The sequence below is a fragment of the Chlorocebus sabaeus genome, chromosome 26, assembly GCF_047675955.1.
Source record: "Chlorocebus sabaeus isolate Y175 chromosome 26, mChlSab1.0.hap1, whole genome shotgun sequence".
Taxonomy (NCBI): Eukaryota; Metazoa; Chordata; class Mammalia; order Primates; family Cercopithecidae; genus Chlorocebus; species Chlorocebus sabaeus.
The window spans coordinates 43,204,363-43,221,958 of record NC_132929.1 but is presented as its reverse complement, the minus strand read 5'-3'; the positions used below and the strand labels follow the sequence as shown (position 1 = coordinate 43,221,958).

The 17,596-nt window shown below is 40.9% G+C and overlaps 1 protein-coding gene across 1 annotated transcript in view; it reads right to left on the bottom strand.

Annotated features, from left to right (window-relative positions):
* Nucleotides 1–1,081: 1,081 nt before the first annotated feature.
* IQCH (IQ motif containing H) overlaps nucleotides 1,082–17,596 on the bottom strand; it is a 259,181-nt gene continuing 242,666 nt past the window's right edge. The window contains exons 18-20 of the mRNA XM_073012272.1: nucleotides 12,011–12,072; nucleotides 7,886–7,994; nucleotides 1,082–1,236 (exon numbers count right to left, since the gene is read on the bottom strand). Coding sequence (XP_072868373.1) covers nucleotides 1,123–1,236; nucleotides 7,886–7,994; nucleotides 12,011–12,072 — 285 coding nt within the window. The 3' untranslated portion in view covers nucleotides 1,082–1,122. The remainder of the gene's footprint in view (nucleotides 1,237–7,885; nucleotides 7,995–12,010; nucleotides 12,073–17,596) is intronic.

The window sequence follows — 17,596 nt, the reverse complement described above, 5'->3', positions numbered from 1 at the left end:
GTCAGTGTTGTACCTAGCACAGGCAGGAAACCTGGCTAATTAATGTATTTCCAACTATAGCAAAACAAAAGCTCACACAGAGAAATGTTAATTTTATTACAGAAACTCTTAGCCTGTGGCTGAAGCACAGTTAACAAATTATTGAAATTCCATAGGCAAAAATCCTCCTCCTTTTCCCAATACATTAAAATATTTATAAAGGTCATTATTTAAAACAATACGTAGTTTTGGTGTTGTAATTTGCTTTTATTTCGCCCTTCAGTAAAGCTCACTGATGTAGAAATATTTTTGGACAATTATGAAGTGAATGCTGAAAGTTAGTGTCAGCGCTACCTAATCTTAACAATCAGCCTTTTAAAAGGTAGTGTAATGTTGAACTAAACTTGAAAAAATCCCGCTGCCGTATTACATTGGAGAACTAGAGAATACAAATGTTTATTCAAGCTACAGAGCTCCAGTTACACTCCATCTGAAACTAAGAGCAGATACTGCCACCTAGATACATTCTGATGCTTTGGTTAACTAGATGCTGGCTTATCCTACTTTTTGAAAAATGGCAACAATAGCAGACAATAGTGGCTTTGTATAACAAAAACACGATGAATGATAGTCACTAAAAAATTCATATAAATATAATTTCAATATAATTTGAAGCTTTAAAAAAAGGTATTTGTGTTTTGACAAATAGCAATGCTTAACCTTTATTCAAACCTATAAATGCAGAGTAACTATTAGAAATAGGAGAAAACTTTATAAAACATAAAAAATAAAAGCTGCATGATCCTGAGACCTGTGAGGAAGTAAATGTGGAGGTGATATCAGTAAGACTTTTAACTTTCTTCTTTTATCAGATGACTTTTTTCTGAGTTTGAGAAGAAGAAGGGATTGTTCAACACTCTCAAATGAAAACACAAATAAGTTTTGGTTTAATAAGTAAAATAAGATCACTTAATAAACAATGTTTTAAAAAGAGCATTTCATTACAATCTCTTCTGATTCATCTCCTAGCACACAAAGCAAACCAATTTACCCTGGCTTTTATTTCTAACAGAAAAAAAAAAAAAAAAATTGCCCTTTTTATTCCAGACTGGGATCCAAAATGTTATGTACTGTATTCCAGGATCATTTCTTGGGTTTAGAGAGATTTTTATCATCTTTGGACTGTTGCTCCTCTTCATATCTCATTTTGTTTTCCTTTGTTACTCTTAGAATAGTTTCAATATCAGCAATGCTGGTCTGTAAGTAAACAGTAAAGACAATATTTATTACTTAAAGACCTCTTACAATCCCTCTCCCCCAAGCATCTGATCCTTTTGGGAGTTCACCATGGTTTAGACCAGTTCTATTCAGAATACATTCTACCGACTGGCATTTGTCTACACATCATGGCTTACCAATCTTACTGAAATGAGTAAAAAAATTGAGAGTATGGCTCAAGCCTGTAATCCCAGCACTTTGGGAGGCCGAGACCGGCGGATCATGAGGTCAGGAGATCGAGACCATCCTGGCTAACATGGTGAAACCCCGTCTCTACTCAAAAATACAAAAAACTAGCCGGGCGAGGTGGCGGGCTCCTGTAGTCCCAGCTACTCGGGAGGCTGAGGCAGGAGAATGGCATAAACCCGGGAGGCGGGGCTTGCAGTGAGCTGAGATCTGGCTACTGCACTCCAGCCGGGGCGACACAGCGAGACTCTGCCTCAAAAAAAAAAAATTGAGGGTAAGAATTTGAAAAACTTTTTAGAATTTTTATGCCTATTACGTCTAATAATAAAAACATTGGGCTTCTCAATTGTACATCTTTAATTTTTTTCATCGTATTTTTCTAGTAATTAAATTTTCTTCTATTTTGTTAAAAAATATTGATACATGATAGTCAGATCAAAACAAAACAAAACAAATAGTTCCTTATTATGGATAATTTGAGAAACATTGGTCTAGTCACCCTAAAATGAAGGTTAGTAGGCTGATGGGAGGGTTTCTTTCCATTGGTTGCTGGGAAGAAAACAATGACACCTTCCCATTTACTTTATTTATATTTTATTGAGGTATAATTCCCATACCATAAAATTCACCCTTATAAAGTATACAATTCAGTGGTTTTTAGTATATTTGCAAGTAACCATCACCACTATGCAATTCCAGAACATTTTCATCATCCCAAACAGAAACTCTGTCCCCATTAGCAGTCACTCGCCATTTCATCCCACTCCCTCAGCCCCTGGCAACCACTAATCTATTTCTGTCTCTATGAATCTACCTCTTCTGCACATTTCATATAAATGAAACCATACATTATGTGACCTTTTGTGAATGGCTTTTTACCTAGCATAATGTTTTCAAGGTTCAGCCATGTTGTAGCATGGATCAGTACTTTATTCCTTTTATAGAGCTGAATAATATCCCATTATATAAAATATTATCCATAGAATATAATAAAATTCACTTATTTCTTAGTCAATGGACATTTGGGTTGTTTCTAATTTTTGGCTATTATGAATATTCCTTCTATTAACATTAATGTACACGTTTTTGTGGGAACATGTTCTCAATATTCTTAGACATATACTTAGAAATGGAATTGCTGGGTCATATGGTAATTTTACACTTAATTTTTTTATAAACTGCTAAACTTTACATATCTGTGATACCATTTTTAATTCTTACCAGCAATATATGAGGGTTCTGGTTTCTCCATATCCTCACCAACACTTGTTATTGCCTTTTTATTTAACTGTAGCCATCTTATTAGGTATGAAATGTTTCATTGTGGCTTTGATTTATATTTCCATAATAACATGATGTTGAGCATTCCTTCATATACTTATTGGCCATTTGTACATCTTTTTTTTTTTTTTTTTTTTGAGATAGGGTCTTGCTCTATCACCCCAGCTGGAGTGCAGTGGTGTGATTATGACTCGCTTCAGCTATGACCTTCTGGGCTCAAGCAATCCTCCCCCGTCAGCCTCCTGAGCAGCTAGAACTACAGGTGTGTGCCACCATGCCTGGCTAACTAAAAATTTTTTTGTGTGGAGATGAGGTCTTACTATGTTGCCTGGGCTAGTCTCAAACTCCTGGCCTCAAGTGATCCTCCTGCTTCAGCCTGCCAAAGTGCTGGGATTACAGGTGTGAGCCACTGCACTTGGCCTGCGTATCTCCTCTGAAGAAATGTCTATTCAAATCCTTTGCTCCCTTTTAAAATTGGATTATTTGTCCTTCTGTAGTTGAGTTGTAAGATTACTTTGTATATTATGAATACTATGCCTTACCAGATATATGATTTGCAAATATTATTTCCCTTTCTGTGGGCTGTCTTTTTACTTTCTTGATAGTGTTCTTTGATGCACGAAGTTTTAAATTTTGATGAAGTCTGATTTATCTATTTTTACTTTGGTTGCTTGTGCTTTAGGCACCATGTCTAAGAAACTATTGCTAGCCCAAGGTCATGAAGGTTTATACGTATGTTTTTTCCTGAAAGTTTTACAGTTTTAGCTCTTACATTTAAATATTTGATCCATTTTAATCTTCTTTTTTTTATTTCTTTTTTTTTTTTTTGAGATGGAGTCTTGGTCTGTTGCCCAGGCTGGAGTGCAGTGGTACGATCTCGGCTCACTGCAACCTTTGCCTCCTGAGTTCAAGTGATTCTCCTGCCTCAGCATCCTGAGTAGCTGGGATTACAGGTGCACGCCACCATGCCTGGCTAATTTTTATATTTTTAGTAGAGACGGGGTTTCACCATGTTGGCCAGGCTGGTCTCGAACTCCTGACCTCAGGTGATCCACCTGCCTCGGCCTCCCAAAGTGCTGGGATTACAGACATGAGCCACCACGCCCAGCCCATTTTAACTTAATTTTTATATATGATGTGAGGTAGAGGTCCCACTTAATATTTGCATGTGCCATTTATTTAAAAATTATTTGTTCTCCATTGAATTGTTTCAGCACCCTTGCCAAAAATTATTGGCCATTATGTATGGGTTTATTTCTGACTCAATTTTATGCCATTGATCTATATCTCTGTTCTTATGCCAGTACCACACTGTCTTGATTACTGTAGCTTTGTAATAAGTTTTTAAATTGAGAAGTGCGAGTTCTCCAACTTGGTTTTTCTTTTTAATATTATTTTGGTTATTCTGGGCCTCTTGTGTTTCCACATTAATTTTAGGATCATCTGGTCAATTTCTGCAAAAAAAGCCAGCCGGGATTTTGATAAGAATTACATTGAATCTATAGATCAATTTGGGAATATCAGCATCTTAGCAGTATTGTCTTCTATTGGATGAATACAGACTATCTTTCTGTTTATTTAGGTCTTCTTTAATTTCTTTCACCCATGTCTTGTAGTTTTCATTGCAAAAATCTTGCACTTCTTCTGTTAAATTTATTCCTGGCCAGGCGCGGTGGTTCACGCCTGTAATTCCAGCACTTTGGGAGGCTGAGCGGGCGGATCATGAGGTCAGGAGTTCGAGGTCAGCCTCACCAACATGAAACCCCGTCTCTAATAAAAATATAAAAATTAGCTGGGCGTGGTGGTGCGTGTCTGTAATCCCAGCTACTCAGGAGGCTGAGGCAGCAGAATTGCTTGAACCTGGAAGGCAGAGGTTGCAGTGAGCCGAAATTGCACCACTGCACTCCAGCCTGGGCAACAGAGTGAGACTCCGTCTCAAAAAAGAAAAAAAGTTATTCTTAAGTATTTTATTCTTTTTGATGCTATTGTAACTTGAATTTTAAAAAAATTATTTTTGCATTATTCATTACACAAATGCAATTGTCTTTTGTATACTGATTTTATGTCCTATAAACTTGTTGATGGGTTCTTTAGGATTGTCTTTTCTCTTTCTTTCTTTCTTTCTTTCTTTCTTTCTTTCTTTCTTTCTTTCTTTCTTTCCTTCCTTCTTTCCTTCTTTTTCCTTCTTTCCTTCTTTCTTCCTTTCTTTCCTTCTTTCCTTCTTTCTTTCCTTCTTTCCTTCTTTCTTTCTGTCTTTCCTTCCTTCCTTCTTTCCTTCCTTCCTTCCTTCCTCTCTCTCTCTCTTTCTTTCTCTCTCTCTCCCTTCCTTCCTTCCTTCCTTTCCCTTCCTTCCTTCCTTCCTTCCTTCCTTCCTTCCTTCCTTCCTTCCTTCCTTCCCTCCCTCCCTCCCTCCCTTCCTTCCTTCCTTCCCTCCCTCCCTCCCTCCCTCCCTCCTTCCCTCTTTCTTTCTTTCTTTCTCTCTTTCTCTCTTTCTTTCTTTCTTTCTTTCCTGAGACTCGGTCTTGCTCTGTCACCCAGGCTGGAGTGCAGATCATGGCTCATTGCAGCCTCAGCCTACCCTACTCAAGCCATCTTCCCATCTCAGCCTCCTGAGTAGCTGGGACCACAGGTGTGTGCCACCAATCTGGCTAATTTTTTATTTTTTACATAGGGTCTGCCTATGTTGCCTAGGCTGGTTTCAAACTCCTGGGTTCAAGCAATCCTCTTGCTTCATAGAATTTTCTATTTACAAGAATTTGCCATTTGCAAATAGAGATACTTTTACTTTTATTTCTTCTTCTTTTCTCCCTCTCCTTCTTCTTAGTAGAGATGAGGTCTTGCTATGTTGCCCAGGCTGGTCTCAAACTCCTGAGTGCAAATAATCCTCCCACCTTGGCCTCCCAAAGTGGTGGGATTACAGGTGGGGCCATTGCACCCAGTGCGTTTTATTTCCTTTTCTTGCCTAATTTCCCTGTCCAGAACCTCCAGTACAATGATGAATAGAGGTGGCAAGAGCAGACACCCTTGTCTTGTTCCTAATCTTTGCAAGAAGGCTTTTGGTTTTGCAACATTAACTATGATGTCAGCTGTGGTTTTTTGGTAGCTGTCCTTCTAAGGTTGAGGAAGTGACCTTCTATTTTTACTTAGTTGAATGTTTTTATCAGAAAAGAATGTTAAATTTTGTTAAATGCATTTTCTGCATCATCTTCCTTTTGTTTTTATTCTTACTCTCATCACCCAGACTCACTGCAGCCTCAACTCCTGGACTCAAATGATTCTCCCACCTCAGCCCCCCAAGTAGTTGTGACTACAGGCATGAGCTACCACACCTGGATAATTTTTGTAATTTTTGTAGAGATAGGGTTTCACCATGTTGCCCAGGCTGGTCTTGAACTCCTGGGTTCAAGTGATCTGCCCACCTCAGCTTTTCAAAGTGCTGGAATTATAGGCATGAGCCACTGTGCCCAGCCGCATCACCTCATCACCTTCCATTTTTATTTAGCCTTTACTTTCCTGGTAAATCCTTGTTTAAAAACTGAAAATACCTACCACAATGCCACTAAGTAGAAGACAGAAAATACTAGCAAAGATGAATCTATTTCACTGCTTCAAGTTTTTGTTATTATACCTATATTACTGAGATTGAAAGTTTTTGCCTTTAGACCTAACATGAGTAAAAATCAAGAAAACAATCATTCATATGAGAAGGCTAGAAACCATGACATAATTAAAAGCTACCTGAGAACATCTGACTTTTGATGATTTTGAAAGTCAGAGAAAGGGCAGAGAAATAGCTTTCATTTTACCAAGGGCGGTTGACTCTGCCAACAGCAAGACAAGCTCAGAATCAACTTAGTCTGAATGCATTTGAGGTTAAAGCATCTGATTCTGATTATTAGCTATATTTGGACAGGCTGAATGGATCAAATGCAGAGAGGCTCCAACTTTTGCACATGGCACTAACAGATAAGATGATGCTACTAGCTAGCAGGAACTTAAAATGTAAATGATAGGCTGGGCAAGGTGGCTCATGCCTGTAATCCCAGCTCTTTGAGAGGCCAAGGCAGACAATCCCTTGAGCTCAGGAGCTTGAGACCAGCCTAGGCAAGACAGTGAGATATCCCATCTCTGAAAAAAACAAAAACCAAACCAAACCAAACCAAACCAAAACAAAAAAAACAACAGTAAATGATGAGCATAGATCCCTTAGGACCAGTGAACACTGATGTAACATTTGGTCTATCTTTTCTTGAATCTTCTCAATCATGTAGGGAAAGCAGTGATCATTATTCCAGCTCATAAAATCATATTGTTATTGTTACTGTTACTAAAGGAGTTAGGCCCTAGTTTGTATTAAAATTACATTTCTATTAAGCTTTTGTTGGACTTTCCATTTAGGAGGAAAACCACATGTGGTTTCTGATTGTGTCCTTTGAATTAATGAAGGTCTAGGCTGGGAATCAGATTCACACCTTGCTGTTCAATACCACGTGATCATCTCTGTTCAGATAGTGTTTCAGAAACTCCCGTACAGACCTTGTTCCTGTAGTTTAGAGTTTGGAGACTTCTAGTCAATTATATACAACTGGATTTGATGGACCAACATCTTTAAAGGTCATAAGGAGGCTTCTAAAGGTTGATAGTGAAATAATCCAACCCACGTTGGAGAAACGGGTGGGGTAGATGGCCCACATACATGCTATATTTTCTTCTTCTCCCTAACACACATTGCTTTCTCAGGTCTTAGAACTTCTCTGGCTCTAGAAACGAGGGCTTCCTAGGAATCACTAGTCAGACCTTATATTATCTGGAATATAGATAGATAACATTCATAGTTTTTGGTTGTGACAATCTCTGTTTTGGTTCCATTGTGACATTTCAGACTCACGTCCAACATAAGAAAGCTCTGCTATCTTAGGAGCTGGGGTTTGAAAATGGCAGCAAGTTAAAAGTCAACTCTATTTCAAAGAAAAAGTTTCAAACCATTAAATTTAACTAACGGCTTCAGTGGGAACCTTACAGTATTGACCCTGCACACTGTAAAATATGTACTGCTTACAATAAAAAAAAGATGGTTTAGCACTTGTTTACAATACAGCATGAGGTATTTTCAGCCCTTGTATAGAAATTAACCAGAATCGTTAGTTAATTAACACCTCACCTTAAAATTGGTCTCGCCTTGCATATTAGGTGCTGATATTTCTTGATGGATGATGAAGAGATTGCGAGCAAAGGTCATGAGGACCCCCTGGAGATCCTCGCCGATTGTTCTGTTAATGATATCCAAACAAATGAGTTTACCAACGATTCCCCTCACATGCTTAAAAACAATCGCCCTCTCATTTGTGCCTGTCTGGTGACGGAATTTAATGAGTATTTTCAATCTCACAAGGTGGCAATCTTCAGGGAGATATGAAAGATAAGACTCCATTTTAACTTGTCAACAAAAAGGATTTGCCTAATAAATATTTTTTATTAATCAACTTAGCAAAATATAGCAATAGGGTCGGTCATTTCTAGTAAAAGTCTACCACTGAGCTAGGATGTTGTACGAGTTCATTTTAAAAATGGTTTAAGTTCCTTTAGGAGAATGTCACTAAGTGTGATCCTTGCTGAATGATTTCCTTGTCTATGGAGACATTTGCATCTCAGTATTCTGGAGACTTTTGTCTGGGGTTTATTTTCTATTTCATGTGTACAAGTGATTCCTACCACTTAATGAGAGTGTCCTGCCTATTGTCAGAGGAGAATGTGCCCTGTTCATGAACAGCCGTCTTTATAAACCTGAACATCCACTTTAAGATTTCAGAGACAACTTGCAAACTATCCTGTCACATTATAGGGCTCCCTATACAAGGTGGTCACTCAGCGTAGGCTTTGTGGTGTAGTGAAAAGAACACTAACTTCAGGATCAGGAGACAGACCACATACTGTGTGACCCAAGCAAATCATTGCCCTGCTCTAAGCCTCAGTTTCCTGTCTATGAAGATCAGTTAATTCTGAGGCCCTTCTGTGTTCTAACATTCTCTGGTTCTATGACTGCAGTTAGGGATGAGAATAAGATGGGCAGAAAACAATAGAAAGGGACTAAAGGCTTTTGAGAGGTCCATGTCAACTGTGCCCTCCCTGAAGGATGCGTGAATAGCAATAACCATCTAGAAGGTACACCACTAGGACTATTTCTACCATTGAAACTAGCCTGCAGGTCAAGGCATCCTTGCCTGAAATCTCAGGTGCAGGTGTAGGGACAGCTGGGCAAGTTCCTTTTGGTAACCAGTCTAATTATTTATTCTGTAGGCTTCAGCATCAAATCCACCTTGCTGCTAGGTCAGTTTGATGACTGGGAGTTTCTCTGTTCATGGAACAGGCTCTTCTTCTATCTCCTACTTTCTGTGATGGTTTTCCTCTTGCCTGGTTCCTCTATGCCCGAGTACCCACCTGCATTGCTCTTCCTGTGGCCCATACCTCAGGAACTCTGCCTCTGCCTTGATGATGCTACCCCTGTCTCATCCCATCAATTCCAGGACACAAGTCCTGCTCCTGAGTGTCAGCCTCTGCTGGGCTCTGCTGCCTGCTGAAAGCCATCTTATTAGGTATGAAATGTTTCATTGTGGCTTTGATTTATATTTCCATAATAACATGATGTTGAGCATTCCTTCATATACTTATTGGCCATTTGTACATCTTATTGGCCATTTGTACATCTGCTGCCTGCTGAAATGCCACCCCCTATCAGCCTGGGTCTCCAAAAGTGGCCTCCTGAGTGCCTCTGGTCAAGCTCCCCACGACCTAGCTCTCAGGTTGTCCCTTTACTCTTTGTGGTTGGAACTTTCCTGATGGTATGAACTGGTTGCTTCTCAGGATGACCTCCAGGCACCTGAATCCTTGGTCCTGTGTTTGGCCTGTCTGGTTGCTCTTCTCCCATCACCCAAAGGGAGCTAACCCCTCCCAGCCTCATCCTATGTACAAAAGGGTTTGTCTGGTTCCAGTCCTGTCCCGCCTTCTCCTTTGTAGTTAATCTTTCATGCCAGCTGGTGCCCAGTAAGACAGAGTTCATATCTCTAGGTTCTGATTTCTAGTTCTTTGTAGCTAACTAACCCATCTGTCTGAATTCCTGGGCTTAGAAATATACTTGGACCTTGAACGTTTCCTGCTTAATTAGATTCATAACTTGGGAAAATACAAATTTCTTATTCCCATGCTTGCCAACTTCAAATCCAGATGACTGCTTGGTTCTCCTAGTCCCAGTAATTCCTGGTGGTCTATGTTCTGCCCAGCTCTGACATCACCGTGTCATTTGGGGAGAGTGAAATAGGAAGTATTTAATCTCTGATCTTCCAGCTACTAGTGAACTGCTGTCCCCCTTTCCTGGCTTGTCAGCAGTTGACATGCTAGACCACGTTTACCTGTTTACTTGTTTACTGTATGCCCACCCCTCTACAGTGGCGGCTTCCTGAGAGCAGGGCTTATTGCTGTTTCCCCAGCACCTAGAACTGTGCCTGGCACAGTAGATAACATGCTTTCAAATTTTCTAGTAGGGAAAGGTAGGGCAGGGAGGGAGCTGAGGGGCAGAAAGCCACTGGGAAGCAAGGGGCTGATCCTTCTCTGCACATGCCCAGAGGCTCTGTTATCATTCTGGATGTGAAGGCCTGCGTAGATAAGATGAAGGCAAGCTTGTTGGGATGTTATGGATTGAGGTCTCATTTCTGTTGCTATCAGGGCAGTGTGACAAACGGGTGAAGATTCCCTAGGGAAGTGACTTTCTTAACAAGACCCAATAAGTTTTGCATGTTTATGGGATCTTGGGGAAAGATTGAAACTTGAGGGGAGGACTCAAACAGCCAGCTTCCCTTCCCAGGTGATGGGAAGCATTTGAGACTGTAAGTGCCAGATTAAACTGTAGCCACATTCTAGTTCCAAAGGGGAAAGAACCAGAACGTTTGCCTAAGTTCAAAAGGATTGATGAGGGTGAATGTCACTGTATTGATAATGGTCTGTTATAGCTGACGATGCTTTGGCAGAACAAAGGACTATACTTTGGATAGGGAAGTTGAGGCCTGTCCTATGCAGCCATTTGCTTGTTGTAGTGTGTACCTCTTTGGATCAGTTTCCAGGAGACTGACCATAGTAGGGTGGAGGGAGGTTGGGGAGGGAAGGACTGAGGCCACATAGGAACATTAATGCTTAGTAGAGGAATTGGATCTTATTTGGTTAGTGTTTATGAGACCAGATCTTTGTGTATATGTTTCTGTGTGTTTCAGTGTGAGGCCTCAATGTCTACACTGTGTAGGTTACAAGGAAGAGAAATACAGGGCAGAGACAGTTTCCCAATTAGGTAGGATGACTTAAAGGTACCAAGTAACCATGTGCCAAGATATGAAATAAGAGATGACTCAAGGTTGTGGCTCTAAAATTCTGAGTCCCAGATAGGAGACAACTTTGCTAGGCTCCAAAATATCCCAGAGGGAAATCTGGGAGAAATGCGGAAGCCTCCGAGTATTGCCAGCAGTCTGTGCTCAGCACATGCGTACCTTGAAAAGATTGTGCCTGGGATGAAACTGTCTGAGGAGGAGCTACAGATCCTGCCTGTTGTGGGGGCATTGTGTGAAGTCACCAGAGCACAGAGCACTTTTCTAAGTGTGCCAGAATGACAACTGCCTTCCACAGTCAGGACAACTGAGCTGGGTCCCCATAGTGAGATCTGATGTGCCTTATCTGTGTATGCATTTGGGTATAATATGTTGTTAAGTCTAAATTTTACCCATCAATTTCAGATAATTAATCAATTATATTTATAAACCCCCATTGACACATCTAAAGTCATTTTATAAAATACCTAGGCCGGGCGCAGTGGCTCACGCCTGTAATCCCAGCACTTTAGAGGCCAAGGCGGGCGCATCACGAGGTCAAGAGATCGAGACCATCCTGGCCAACATGGTGAAACCCCGTCTCTACTAAAAGTACAAAAATTAGCTGGGCATGGTGGTGCATGCCTGTAATCCCAGCGACTCGGGAGGCTGAGGCAGGAGAATTACTTGAACCCGGGAGGCAGAGGTTGCAGTGAGCTGAGATTGTGCCACTGCACTCCAGCCTGGGCGACAGAGCAAGGCTCCGTCTCAAAAATAAATAAATAAATAAATAAAATAAAATACCTGAAGATCTAAATAAAGATAGACTTCTAATAAATCAGCATGCTGATTAAAATGCATGAGAAGCATCATTCTTGTTAGCCGTGATTGTCTATTTCCTTAGCTTGTTTCAACTCACAGATACACTTCATACTCACAACATTCCCAACTTGTGTCTCTTCATGTGCTCATATAATATAAAAACAGTTCCTTGCCTGTCCTGTAAAATTTCAGTGGGGAGAAAAGAAATAGTATATTATCTCAGAAACAAAGTACAGAAAATGTTACTGGCACAGAAAGACTACTAACATTGATTTGATTTGAAATCTAGAGCTACCTTCAGATATTATGAGAACACATTTGAAAAGGCTCTCTCAATTTGGAGTAAGTATGTTCTAGAAGAGTGCTTTCTGAGTATGATCCTCAGAACACCTGCATCAGAATCATCTAGTGTGCTTGTTAAAAAGGCATTTTCATGAGCATCATCCAAGCTCAGAAGACTTGGTAGGCAATCTGTCTTTTACCTCACTTCTTGGATGATTCTTGTGTACATCAAAATTTGAAAACCACTGTTCTAAGAGTGATAGGTTAAAAACATACAGGGTAGGCTGGGCACAGTCGCTCACGCCTATAATCCCAGCACTCTGGGAGGCTGAGGCGGGAGAATCGCTTGAACCTGGGAGGCGGAGGTTGCAGTGAGCCGAGATCGCGCCACTGCACTCCAGCCTGGGTGACAGATGAGCACTTTGGGAGGCCGAGGCAGGTGGATCAAGAGGTCAGGAGTTCAAGACCAGCCTGGCCAACATGGTGAAACCCCGTCTCTCCTAAAAATACAAAAAATTAGCTGGGCATGGTGGCGGGAGCCTGTAATCCCAGCTACTTCAGAGGCTGAGGCAGGAGAATCACTTGAACCTGGGAGGCAGAGGTTTCAGTGAGCCGAGGTCATGCCATTGCACTCCAGCCTGGGCAACAAGAGTGAAACTCCGTCTCAAAAAAAATTTTATATATATATATATGGTAGCAATTTGTTCTGTGGAAAGAAATTTGTACTTCAATGGGAAACTATATGTTGTCTATAGCAGGGGTCTTCAATCCCTGGGCTGCAGACTGGTACCAGATTGGTCTCAGATAGGTCTGTGGCCTGTTAGGAACCGGGTCACACAGCAGGATGTGAGCAGCAGGCAAGCAAGCATTACCACCGGAGCTCCGTCTCCTGTCAGATCAGAGGTGGCATTAGATTCTCATAAGAGCAGGAAACCTATTGTTAACTGTACAAACAAGGGATCTAGGTTGCATGCTCCTTATGAGAATCTAACTGATGCCTGATGATCTGAGGTAGAACAGTTTCATTCTGAAACCATACTCCCTCTACCCACCTCCATGTCCATGGAAAAATCATCTTCCATGAAACTGGTCCCTGGTGCTGAAAAGGTTGGGGATTGCTGGTCTATAGCACTCCCTGCTGCCTTATCAGATTGATTCTATGGGAGATATTTTACAATTCTGTAAAGTGTAGGTAACTGATAGACAAGCAAATTCTGTCCAGTCTGATAAAGGCTGAGTTGATTTCCCTTTCCTGCTCCCTTGTGGAAAAACCTATTTTGCCTCAATTTGCTAATTTCAATATTCCTGAGCTATAAAGATGTCTGTTTTGGGATTCTCTTTTGAACCTGTTATAATATCTGCCTAGTTCCCTCTTTTTGTTTGTTTTGTTTTTTGGAGACAGGGTCTCACTCTCACCCAGGCTAGAGTTCAGTGACTCAATCACAGCTCACTGCAGCCTCGACCTCCCCAAGCTCAGGTGATCCTCCCACCTCAGATTCCTGAGTACTGGGGACCATAGGCATGTGCCACCACACAGCTAAGTTTTGTGTATGTTTTTCAGTAGAGATAGGGGTTTGCCATGTTGCTTAGGCTGGTCTCGAACTCCTGGGCTCAAGTGATCCTCCCAGCCTCATCCTCCCAAAGTACTGGGATTACAGGCATGAGCCACTGTGCCTGGCAATTCTTTCTGTAAATAAAATCTTTATCATGTGTTTATTTTTATATCTGTATGAGAGGCATGGCTTTACCTTTTTTTTTTTTTTTTTTTTTTATTATCTTGTAACAGTTTTCTCCAAATAAATAAGAGGTAACCCTGGAGTTGTCCAACAGTGGAAATGACTACCTTGTAAAGTTGTGAACTTCCCTTCACTGGAAAGCTCAAAAAAGGAAACTATATTTAGGGGCTTTGGTAAAAGAAATCACATGCCAGAATTATGACCACTCATCAACTTCCCACTTTATCAGGAAATCTGAGCTTTGGGACAGACAGTGGACTAAACAGTGGCTGCCAACGCTGGCTGCACATTAGAGTCACCTAATGCCTGGGCCCTACTTCCAGAAATACTGACTTATTTGGTCTTGGGTGGGCCATGGGCATAGGGCCATGCTGAGTCATATTGGAGCCCAAGGCAAAGGAAAAAATCAGTAATCTGGTCCTGTTTTCATTAAAAATTTTGATATTTTATTCATAATGAATTTTTTGCAGTAATGTTGTTAAAATATTGCACTAAAATATTAGTTATCTTTATTAATGAGGGTTTTGTGTGTATGTGTGTGTTTGTGTTTCCTTAAATTTTGTGCTCAGGAAGAGTGCCTCACTTGCCTTACCCTAATTGCAGCCTTGCATGAGCATCTGCATTCTTTTTTTTTTTTGAGAAGGAGTCTCACTCGGTCACCCAGGCTGGAGTGCAGTGGCGCGATCTTGGCTCACTGCAACCTCCACCTCCTAAGTTCAAGCAATTCTCCTTTCTCAGCCTCTCAAGTAGCTGGGACTACAGGCGCATGGCACCACACCTGGCTAATTTTTGTATTTTTAGTAGAGACGGGATTTCACCATGTTGGTCAGGCTAGTCTCAAACTCCTGACCTCAGGTGATCCACCTGCCTCAGCCTCCCAAAGTGCTGGCATTACAGGCGTGAGCCACCGTGCCTGGCCGGCATCTGCATTCTTTAAAGCTCCTCACTGAGGTCACTCATGGGCAGCCAGGGTTGAGAACCACTGCCTAGTACATCTCTGGCATCCCTTACTGTGCTGTCCAGTATGGTAGCCAATATCCACATGAGGCAACTGAGAAGTTGAAATGCTAGTAGTACAAATTGAGATGTGTCATGGCTTTCAAAGCCTTAGTACAAAAAAAGTAGTAATATCTCAGTAATTTTCATACTGATTACATGTTGAAATGCTCAATATACTGTATTAAATAAAATATATTTTAAAAATTAACCTTACCTATTTCTTTAACTTTTAAAAAATGTTGCTCCAAGAAAATTTTGAATTATCTCTGTGGTTTACATTAGTGGTTTTCATTATATTTCTATTGGACAGTGCTATTCTAGGGACCTATGGTTAAAATAAATATAACAAATCCTTTCCAACAAGTGGTTCCCATTTCATAAGTTTATAACCCCTTTTTTAAAAATAGTTCCATATTGAGAAGGAGCATCAGCAATGATCTGGCATCAAATCCCCATATGCAGAACAAGTTCACAGAGGTTTCATTTCCAGGGATATGTGGGATGTTTAATGGATTTTTTTTTTCCTTCTGGGAATAGAATGCTTGGTTGGCAGAGACTTTCCTTTCAATACTTTAAAATTATGTTCCCATTGTCTTCTAGCTTTCATAGATTATGTTGAAAACTGGCTGGGATTGGTGGCTCACGCCTGTAATCCCAGCACTTTGGGAGGCCGAGGTGGGCGGATCACGAGGTCAAGAGTCTGAGACCAGCCTAGCCAGCATGGTGAAACCCTGTCTCTACTAAAAATACAAAAAAAAAAAAAAAAATTAGCCAGGCATGGTGCCACGCACCTGTAGTCCCAGCCACTCAGGAGGCTGAGGTAGGAGAGAATTGCTTGAACTTGGCAGGCAGAGGAGGTTGCAGTGAGCCAAGATCACGCTAGCCCGGGAGACAGTGCAAGACTCCATCTCAAAAAAAAAGATAAGAGAAGAGAAGAGAAGAGAAAAGAAAACTTAGCTAGCAGTCTTACTGCTCATTTGAAGGTCAGGTAATTATATTTTTTCTAGCTACTTTTAAGATTTTCTGTTTCTTGGCCGGGCGCGGTGGCTCACGCCTGTAATCCCAGCACTTTGGAAGGCTGAGGCGGGCTGATCATGAGGTCAAGAGATTGAGACCATCCTGACCAACATGGTGAAACCCCATGTCTACTAAAAATACACAAACTAGATGGGCATGGTGGCACGTGCCTGTAGTCCCAGCTACTCAGGAGGCTGAGGCAGGAGAACTGCTTGAACCCCGGAGGTGGAGGTTGCAGTGAGCCAAGATTGCGCCACTGCACTCCAACCTGGTGACAGAGCGAGACTCCGTCTCAAAAATAAAAATAAAAATAAAAGATTTTCTGTTGCTCTTCAATTTTTAGGAGTATAATCATGATGTTCCCAGGTGTGATTTTCCTTATATTTATCTTGCCTGAGGTTTTTAGTGCTTTTTGAATGAGGTTGGATATGCGTTTTGATGTCTTTCACTAGTTGTAGGAAATTCCCAGCCAGTATTTATATAAAATCACTCCCTCCTCTCCTTGTGGAACACTAATTGCAGGAGAGTTAAAGATGGTTTCCTCCATGTTGCATGTATCTCTGAAGCCTTTTTCTACATTTTCATCATTTTCTCCCTCTGTATGTAAGTTGGAATTTTTTTTCTACTGGCTTGTTTTCTAGTTCGCTAGTCATTTGTTCTGATAACCTATTAAATTCATATATTAAATTATTAATTTTGTCACACTAATTTTTGATTCCAGAATTTCCATTTGGGTTTAAAAACTGATTCTAGGTCTTTGGTGACATGAATATATTACAAACATATATGTTTTCTTGAACATATTAGTCCTAGCTATTTTAAAGTCCCTGTCTTTAAACTCTATTCCTGCTGGGAATAGGATGCTTCGTTGGCAGAGACTTTTCTTTCAATACTTAAAAATTATGTTCCCATTCTCTTCTAGCTTTCATAGATTGTGTTGAAAAGTGGCCAGGATCGGTGGAGTTATGAGTCACCTGTGGATCTTTTTCTATTTTTCCCCTTTGTTTTCAATGATTTGGTCCCTCTTTTAGTATACCTTATGGTTTTTTATTGGATGATGGTCATTAAAGATGGAAAATTGTAGCAGCTCTAGATAACATCTTCCTTCAAAGAGGGTTAAATTTTTGTTTTTGGCAGACAAGTAGAGTACTGACAGCTCATCTTGATGTATCAAGCGTTTATTTTATTTTATTTTGTTTTGTTTTATTTTATTATTGTATTATTTTTTGAGATGGAGTCTTACTGTGTCACCCAGGTTGGAGTGCAATGGCGTGATCTCGGCTCACTGCAACCTCCACCTGCCAAGTTCAAGCAATTCTCCTACCTCAGCCTCTTGAGTAGCTGGGACTACAGGTGTGCACTGCCATCCCTGGCTAATTTTTTTTTTTTTGTATTTTCAGTAGAGACAGGGTTTCACCATGCTGGCCAGGCTGGTCTGGAACTCTTGACCTCGTGATCCACCTGCCTTGGCCTCCCAAAGTGCTGGGATTATAGGTGCGAGCCACAGTGCTCGGCCCCTGATTTTATTTTATTTTTGTATTTAAAAGTTTTTTTTTGAGACTGCGTCTCACTCTGTCGCCCAGGCTAGAATGCAGTGGCGTGATCACAGCTCACTGTAGCCTCGAGTTCCCAGGCCCAAAAGATTCTCCCATCGCAGCCTCCCAAGTA